At 37.0% G+C, this 9830-nt stretch overlaps 1 protein-coding gene across 1 annotated transcript; it reads right to left on the reverse strand.

Moving 5' to 3' along the window:
* Positions 1-2: 2 nt before the first annotated feature.
* Positions 3-7238, reverse strand: LOC126372834 (uncharacterized). The gene is made up of 7 exons (XM_050018743.1): positions 7087-7238; positions 6703-6950; positions 5909-6020; positions 2613-5610; positions 2055-2335; positions 1151-1355; positions 3-205 (listed from the first exon to the last, which is right to left on the reverse strand). Exons 2-7 carry the CDS (start codon positions 6932-6934, stop codon positions 137-139), a joined length of 3897 nt encoding a protein of 1298 aa, XP_049874700.1. The 5' UTR covers positions 6935-6950; positions 7087-7238; the 3' UTR covers positions 3-136.
* Positions 7239-9830: the final 2592 nt, after the last annotated feature.

The following is a 9830-nucleotide window of genomic DNA, read 5'->3' on the forward strand; positions in this document are numbered from 1 at the left end:
TATTCAAAACACATTTTTTATTACACAGTCATTCATCGAAATGCAAAAATTATTAAAATACTTCATGATTCAGATTAATATCAATAATTACATTATCGAGCCACAATAAGTCCTGCTTTATGTACCACTTCTGCAGCTATACCAGAATGGGCGCGAACACGCCTTCTCTAGGCAGTGGTATGTCGTTTACTATGTCTGGTACCACCTGGAACAGAATAAAAGAGCCTTTAACCACGTTACATGAGCAATAGGCCTATAGCGGCTCAATAATAACCCAACAGGTTTGCTGAGGTTGGTCATTCACCTCACAACCCACACGATAGAAGAACGATAGTAATTGGGTGGTTTCCTAGTTCAAATATAAATTATTAAATTCGATAGTTACTAAATAAAGACAGATCTAAAAGTGACAAAAAACGTTTTCTTTTTTCTATTTAACTTATTCATGAATTTGACATTTTGAAAGTGCGACATTTTGTCACGTTTTTCTATGACGTCACAGGTTGCTTTTTCATACGAATTCGATAGTAATTTCGTGTTTTTATGTTAAGTAAAAAGTAACTGATTTGACTAGTTGGAAACTACCCAATTGCCTTTACCATAGAAATAATAATATCTATTGGACTTCTTATACTCGTATAACTAACTGCTTAAAAGACGAAGAAGACATTGCGACATTAGCAACATAATACCACACCCCAGCCACTTATAAGTGCGAGTGAGACAGACAGTCCGCGCCCTCTCCTTTACTCTTTAGCGGCTTACGGACATTTACGACTAAAGTAAGGCAAGACCTCGAGGGTGTGAGTTCGGCGCCCGATACGCAGAGGGAGAGAGAGAGAGAGAGAGCTACCGTTTTTTATCCTATGACAATTACTTCTCATCAAAAAAGTCGTAACACTTCCAAATGTTTGTTCAACCAAACACGAGTTAAAGTATTTGAATTTGGAACATGAAAGTGACATTTATTTATTTTTTTATTATCTGATAATCTTTGCGAAACTAGGCTAGACGAGGCGGCGGGGAAGTCATGGATGACGTCAGCACAGATTGAGGAAGGATGGTGCAAAATGGACGCCTATATAACCAACACTATCCCAATGACACAGGCTCGTTGCATGGATGAATATTAAATGTTGTTCCCACTAACCTTAACTTTAATCTCGACAGGCAAGTAATCGTTGAAGAAGTTATAAAACTCGAAGTGTGTATTGGTGACGTCTAGACGCGCCATCTCCCTCTTGAGCTCGGTGACCGCGTGCGGCGGCGCCACGCGGTGTCTGCGCACGTCGCGTACGAAGTTGTAGATCGTTTCGACTAGCTTCTCTGCGCGGACGCGGGCTTTGTAGTCGTATCTGGGGAGAAAATAAATCAATACATAGTATCACAAAGTATATACAAAAATCACTTATTGATCCCTGGTGTGATTAGGACACTGCAGCTTGATCACTTGATTGTCCGAATCTACGATGATCCGTGCTTCGGAGGGCACGTTAATCAGTTGGCACCGGCTACTATTTAACTTAGTATGTTGTCGTTACATTAGCCATGTCAGGGGCCTTTGGCGGCTCAATATTAATCCTGACAGAAGAAGTCGGTTCTTGACTTCACAACTCACACGAGAGAAAAAGAAGACCGAATTGTAAACCTCCCTGTTTTGAAGTCTTACATTATCCTTCGCAAAAAAAGCAGGGGAAGACCTTTGCGCTCTGGGAGGATGAAATTGTCAGAGTAGCCGAGTGACCTGGACGAGAGTGGCTCTATGGCTATGCAAAAACAAGTGGAAAAGATTGGGAGAAGTCTTTGCCAATAGGCACACAGATACCTAAATGTTAATGCAAGTTCATCTTTTATGTAAAATATGTAATTGTATGACGGCGATACGGCATCATGTTGATGTAACAGAAGGCTCGGTAATGTGTGGGACCACCCCAATTGGGATACAGTCGTGAAAACTCACGACTGTATCCCAATATATCCCACATATAAACATATGTCATGTATATAAAATTTGGGTAATATATAAATTATTGATATAAGCAACAATTACTTACTTGGGCTCTAGTTTGGTTTCTAAGAACTTATACAGCCTCTTTGTGATCCAAGACGCGTTACTGGGCCGGAACCGCTTCGGAGGCCTATACTTCATGTCCTCAACCAATTCCTGTGGCAAATCTTCCAGTGGAATCACTGATGGTTTCAGCCGCTTCACTTTTTGAGCGGTTTGTAATGAAGATTTCATTGCGCGACGTATCGTCGGCTTCGCTGGCACTTTGAAGTTCAGTACGTCCAGACGAACTGGGTTGGATTTTAAGGAGTTTCGTACTTGCTCTTCCTGAAAAATAAAAGAAAAATGTTGAACAAGAGTTTTGTATAATAATTTGGACGGAAATGTAAGTGAATCAAGAAACAACAGAATCTGTCAGTTATGCCAGTTTACAAATGTATAATAGTTGATTACAATTTGCTTAAAGCAAAATAAGCATATCCGGAATGAGTCTCTCTTACATTAAAATGAACGAAATTAATATGATTATTTAGAATAGATAATACGCTTCCGATTAAAACGTTTTTTAGAACGTTTAAAACATATATATTAATATCATACTTACAATTTTCAGTTTCCTATCCATGTTCTCTTTCTTAATCTTCTGCAGGTACATTTCTAATGTAGTTTGACGAGTTCGCCTCGATATCTCGTGGTCTGATTCAAGTGGGTCCACATTCTCGTCATAATCCATCTCCACATCTTGATTGTAATCTTGTAATTCTGTAGAGTTAGCTTGCGGTAGTTTTAATTCAGCATTAGCTTCGTTTATTGCTGTTTGTCGTTTTGCTGACTTCTCCATAACCAATGCTCTTAGCGATTTCCTAGGCGTGAATTCTTTTCCAAAAGTTTGCCTCAACGTTTTACGTGTTGTTCTGTGCGAGTCCCATCCTGAACCTTCTGCGCTGGAATTCTTAGTTCCGTCACTGAACCCTGTGCTTTCTCTTGGTGGCGCTAAACTAGGTCTGATAGTAAAGTTTTTAAGAATACTTTTCGTTTTTCTAATGCTAGTATTTCGTCCTTTAGCCGTGAAGGAATCCATTTCGTTAGATACATTGTGTAAAATTGCTTCTGGGGAATTTGTTTCCCGTTTTTTCCTGTTGCTGCCTGTAGTGTCGTGTGTTATGTTAGCGTCTTCATGTGAGGACTGCTGTGGTTCTGTTTCTTGGTTATTAGTGTGTTCTTCGCTTTGTTCAGGTTCTTCACTGTCATTTATTTCTTCATTCTCTTCCTCTACTTCTTCAGTCTCATTGTCAGCAGTCTCCATTTGTTCTTGGCTCTCATTTATTTCTTCATGACCAATTTCTTGACTGTCATTTTGTACTTCTTCTTCATTATCTGAAGGATCTTCCTCGTCATCTTCGTGTTCTTCTTGATCATCATCCTGATCGTCAATGTTTTGACTTACTTCATGATCCTTTTGATCATTTTCAGTAGCTTGAACCTCTTCATTGTCACTCGTTTCGATGTTTTGCTCACTTTGTTCTTGGTCTTCTTCTTCATCAGCATCTAATTCCTGCTCTGCTTCTGTTTTTTCTTCGCTTGTGTCGGCTTCTTGATCACTCGCTTCGGCTTCTTGGTCACTCACTTCAGCTTCTTGGTCACTCGCTTCGGCTTCTTGGTCACTCGCTTCGGCTTCTTGGTCACTCGCTTCGGCTTCTTGGTCACTCACTTCAGCTTCTTGGTCACTCGCTTCGGCTTCTTGGTCACTCGCTTCGGCTTCTTGGTCACTCCCTTCGGCTTCTTGGTCACTCACTTCTACTTCTTGATCACTCACTTCAACTTCTTGATCACTTGCTTCAGCTACTTCATCACCTGCTTCGACTTCTTGTTCACTTACTTCTGCTTCTTCGTCGCTTTCTACTTCTTCTAGAACGTTTTGTTCTACTTTTTGGTTACTCGCTTCCATCTCTTCAGCGTCTTCATTATTCGCTTCTATTTGTTCTTGTTCCATTCCTTCCTGTTGGTCTAGTTCTTTATCTTTCAACTTATTAACTTCAAAAATCTTTGTTTCTTGTCCTACCTCAATTTCTTGTCTGACTGTTTTATTTTGAGGTTTTACTTGTACTTCAGTTGTAAGTGCTGTAGACTCGTGTTGGTCGTTCATCTCAGATGCTTCCATTTTTTCATCATTTTCCAACTTTCTACTTGCATTAACGCCTGTAGCTTCTTTTTGTGGAATTGCATTTTGGATAAGTTTTTCTGTAAACGTCTGTGTGTCAGGAGTCTCTTCAACAACTTTCTTATTCATGTGGCTTGACTTTTCATGTATGGGCGTTTCGGTCTGTATAATGTTTTCAGCCGCTTCTCCAACTATACTAGCTAATTCTTTCTCTAATTGATCAGGGACTTCAGAGTCTTTTGGAAGTGTATTATTGGAAGACATATTTTTAGTTTTATTTTCAACAGCAGCATGTGTTTCACTTTTTTCTTGATGTTCTTCATTGTCCTCATAAGTTAAAGCAATTTCTTCATCATCTTCTATTTGCTCTTCTGGCATCTCTGCATCACAAGCTGGTTCATCTTCATAATGTCTTTTGGCATCTACTACATCTGCTTGTTCTGTTTCTTCCAAATTTTGAGTTGAAAAATGAGTGTTTGCATTCTTATGGATGACTCTTGTTCTGTTTTTTAAATTACTTGTTTCAGTCATATCTCCGACAGCAACATTTGAATTATTTTGTGCGAGGGAAGTGTTCGTAGGCTTACTGCTGTCCAGTTTACTCTTATTGCGGGTCGAATTACGCGTTTTAGGTCTCGAATCTTCGAGTACATCATTCGTAGGCGATGTTTGATGTTTTACAATTTTTTCAGTTTGTTCTTCTTTGGGACTTGTCAATGTTTTGGATTTATTTTTGGAAGACCCAGATTTAATTGATTGCTTTGTGGAATCAGTGGCAGTAGATTCTTTAGCTTCAGACAGCTTACTCAGCCTAGCTCTCTTTCCAGGAGTAGTAAGATTTGCTTCGAGCTGATGTTCAACCATGGTAGACGAAGGCAGAAGCTTCCAATCATCCATTTCTATGTCAGTAGTGATACTAGAGGTGGGTGAAGGATCTCGCATGCCCCTAGAAGTGGCGCTACTGCGCCTAGAAGGTTCAGATTGCTTATGAAATGCAAAAAGCTTAGGCTGTATATCTGGGATCTCATCCTCACTTTCAGACACAACAAAATCTGCAAACATGTTCTTTCTTTTGGTACCCAGACGATTACCAAACAGATTTCTAGGTTGGCCTTTTACTTCTGTTGCTAAATCATTGGTTTTATTAGCGAGGGTTTTATCTGCTGTTATATTAAGTAGCCCAGAGGGAAACACTGGTTTAGATTGTTTGGAAAAGAGGTTTTTTGTACCAACGTTAGCAGTTTTTTCATCTTCCAGTTTTGTTTTGTTGTGTTTGGCCATAGTTTCTCTGTTTCCAATAACTTGACCAAACTTTTTTTGGGGCACATTTTCTTTTTGGGTGAATAATCTGCGTTGTGGTACTACTATGCTGCTAATAGATTCACTGTCACTGCTTTCTGGTAAATCTAAAGTGTAATCTTTTACTTCCTTTTTTTCTTGGCTGAAAATATAATGGAATGGTATTAACATCAAGCTGGACATGAATACTCAATTATTTATTGCATTCCATTATACTACAATATTATTACATTACAAATCATTATCTTATTTTAAGGACATTGCTGTTTTTTTTCAATAGACAACAAAAGATAGAATTGTAATTTATAAGATTTTTACTTGCTATTTAAATATTTACTACATTAAATAATTTACCACAGAAGTGACATAATAATATACAATATACCTACACCTTTAGTAAATTCAACCAGATGATAAAAGAGGTAATTATAGGAACTTACCTTAAAATTTCAACATCAAATTCCTCCAACACATTAGGGTTTGCTGGTTTGTCATTGTCCAGTATTTCTATCACATCTCTTGAATTTTCCACTTTCTTCCACCAGCTTTTACCTATAAATGTTTATATAATTATGGTTAAAACCGATTCTGACAGACACAAACTTAATTTTAATTTAGTTTATTGTGCTTTAAAATTGTCCCTCTCTTTTCATGTTTACCAGTTGAAGATAAACCCACTATAAACAACAAATAAAATTGAGATCTTTCTTATTATCTTCTTAGGGGGATTACCAACCTCATTAATGCTGACATGACTCATATAACAACTATGTACTTACATCAATAAGTAGTAAGTAACCGGGACCAACTTTATTGGCTTAGTGTTTTCATTATAAATAAAATTATATTTATTTCAGAGAATAGTATTTTAGGTGACAAATAGCGGACATATAAAGAATCGAGTACAACCAAATATACACACTTAGCAGATGTTTTGAAAACAATAAATAATTGCAAGAATACTAAGTAGGTACAATCAAGCAATAAAAAGTGCAATAGGTACCTACAGGATCATAAGTGATATAAATCTAATCTTAAATTGACAATACAGATCTATATGTGATACAATAAAATCTGCTTTCTTGGTGGACTAGAGGTTAATAAAGAACAACACAATATGGTGACGGTAATAATGATGGCATGGTGACGGTATGGTGGGTGGTAATTTCACGGTGACGGAAAGGTCAATAGATTAATATGAATATAAGTAAGTCAAAACTACATTACTACTCACGTCTAGGTATTTCAATATCCGTATTGTCACTCAAAACAGTCTTGCTCAAGGGAGAAAGGGCGAAGGAGTCCTTGTTGTGCTCTTTGAACTGGTCCACGATGGAACTAAGGCGTCCTGAGGTCGTTGAGCGCGCCGGAGAACCCACGCTGCGAGTACTACGCAGCCGGTTTCGACGGGGCGTCACCGGAGCCCCTTGAGAACGTGCCGGCGACGGAATCCGAGACTTCGGCATTGTTTTTTAAATGGCACTGAAATTCAACGATTGACTTATTAAAACAAAAGCAATTTAAATTTAAGCTTTACTGTTATTTTTAAGTTTAACACCATGAAAACATTGTTTTCCTTTAACATTCCTGCACATCGAACGCCAAATCGTAATTTTACCTTTTCATTCAAAAATGCACTATGTATTGCCAGAAACGTCAACGTATCAATAAAAACACTTATTTTTGAGACGGGGATAGTTTAGAAAGCTTTTAATATCATATTTTTAAACAAAATTGCAAGCGAAAACAACACAACGACTCGCACGAAAACCGTTGTCAACAAACTTTTTAAATTTGACAGTTACGTTCCATTACGCGTCATGCCTTTCCTTTCTTAGAGAAAGGATCTTTCCCTTACATACAACATAATTTTAACGGTATGGTATAATATAATATAAGAAATAGTACGAATTGTAAATGAAAAATTTATTCTAATCTACTTAAATAATTTATTCTAAATAAGTATAATCTATTCTTACTGTCTGTTATTTCATTAAACATTACATTACTTATAGTGATGAAAAAGAAGCTGCGTGAAACAGAGCATATCCAGTGTTTATAGTTTTCTTTTGAGACGAAACAAAGATAATATTTTAAACAGCCTCATGTACTAAAAATAATAAAGGCTACTAAAGAGAGACTGCAAGCGCTTAAAAAATGTTACAACACTTTATCCAGTTTTTGTACCTTTCGTGTATTTTTTTTCTATAATGAATTTCTTTTTGTGATTTTAATATTTCATCTGATACAGTATCCATCCATACATCTGATAATAATAGTGATGTGTTATGTTAGTATTTGTTTGTCGATTGTGTCCATAAATCATTTAACGACCTTAATATAAAAATAATAATAAAATCGACCCTGTCGCCAGTAGATATTTAAAACGGGATTGCCTAAACTTATTATAAGAACACTCAATGTGAGGTCACAGGTTTAAATCCAATTGGGCTTAGAAATTTAGTCGGGTCTAAATTTCAAAGCCCAATAAATTTATAATTTCTTTTCGAATTCATGTTTGGATCCTAAGTAATTTATGAAGGAAAGCATTGTAAGGAAGACCGCAGCAGCCGCTTCTGTAAAAAACCGGACCTGTCAAGGTTATGTAAGGCGCCCCATACACCTACAATAATATTGTACAATCCTTTAATTGTGCAATAATATTGAATAACCCCTTTGATTCCAAACGTTCAATAAATTCTCTCCATAAAATTGACAAACCGGTCTGAACAATATTTTCGCGCGAGCAACATGTTTGACGACGAACTTTTGGCGGCAGCCGCGCTGGTAATTTTGTTGAATAGAAAAAAAAACGTATATGGATTAAAGAATGGTTGAAAAGAAGGCCAGTTTACACTCATGAAAGGCTTTTAAACGATTTAGCCTTAAATGAGAAGAAGAGAAATATAAAAAAATAATACCGTGACTGATCTGATTGTAGGTGTATGGGGCGCCTAAGCCATCCCCATAAAAACGGGATAAACAAGGAGATAATAATTATCTCATAAATTATTTATGATGACGTTGTGTTATTTTTACTTAGGACTTCACATCAAAATTGGCTGCAAGTTCACTTATAATTACGTCTTGTGACTCTGTTCAGGATCCTTACTTACGGGTCCAAGTTAATATAGGCAGATATATTATGTATGCATACATACACATACATACATAAACTCACGCCTATTTCCCGACGGGGTAAGCAGAGACTATAGAATTTGCTATTATGTATGCATATATTTTATTATTTGGATTAGTTCACATTTGTGCCATATTATTTATAATGGGATGTGGGAACAAATAATTGGGTCGTTATCTTGTGTGCGTATGATTTCTATTTGTATAGTGGCGTGGAAGTTTAGTACACAAATGGGGTAAAATGTTTGCGCAAGCTACTAGGCAATCACGCCCAGCCCACACCTTCCACCGTCATAGTTAATGTGTGATAGCGTGACTTTCGCTATTATTATCATTACTTGCAGAGATATAAAGAATTTAAAAATAAGTTTATGGCACTATAAGTTATTTCTCTTAAGTTTATGACATAAAAATAGATTATCAAAATGATAAATAATGTAAATACCGTCATAAGTAACGTCACGTCTCTCCTCATTCAACTGGATGGGGTTTAAAGCGTACAGTCATGAGCAATATAATGTACCCACTTTAGGACTCTGTCGCACTAACATATTTGACATTTAGTGAGACTTACAGTTCAATTTGTCAAAAAAGTTAATGTGACATGGTACCAAAGTGTATATATATTAATGCTCGTGACCGTACCTACTTTAACATGTATGCTGCTTTATATCGAGCCAGTCGGTAGATGTACAAAACATACTTTTCTTGTGTGGGTTGTGAGATCAATGACCGGCATCATCATCCCTGATTTCAGGATTATTATTGAGCCGCTAAAGGTTTCAACATACTTATCATGAATTGCGAGAGTTTTGAAGGATTAAGACTAGGGTAACGACTACTGAAATGTAGCAGTAAGATCTGTCAACAGATAGATCGTTTAGAAACTTTTATTTATTTGTTTTCCACATTTTTAAAAACTCTGGCAATTTGAAAGAAAGAAACATTTATTACTTCCGGACACCACAGACACAGACAGACAGGTACATTACATTTAACACAGGACAGAAACCACACGGAAATCAATAAGTACACAGACAAAAAAAATATCCAAACCAAAAAGAAAAACAAACCAAAATCATAAAAACAATAATAATAAAACCAAGTATTCTAAATGCAACGCACTGACGGCCCGATCATCTGCGGTGGAGTCCGGAATAAAAGGACCTCGCTCAGCATAAGTCGCGGCGTGAGCCACGACGCTGGTATTCTGCGGGCCCTGCC

This window comes from Pectinophora gossypiella, chromosome 14 (assembly GCF_024362695.1).
Source record: "Pectinophora gossypiella chromosome 14, ilPecGoss1.1, whole genome shotgun sequence".
NCBI lineage: Eukaryota > Metazoa > Arthropoda > Insecta > Lepidoptera > Gelechiidae > Pectinophora > Pectinophora gossypiella.

Bases quoted from the DNA above. Each gene is read 5' to 3' on its own strand.
- LOC126372834 (XM_050018743.1), bottom strand. From the start codon at position 6,934: ATGCCGAAGTCTCGGATTCCGTCGCCGGCACGTTCTCAAGGGGCTCCG. The intron at 6,021-6,702 runs GTGAGTAGTAAT...AAACATTTATAG, and splicing joins GGATATTGAAATACCTAGAC to GTAAAAGCTGGTGGAAGAAA. The intron at 1,356-2,054 runs GTAAGTAATTGT...TTTTCTCCCCAG, and splicing joins GAAACCAAACTAGAGCCCAA to ATACGACTACAAAGCCCGCG.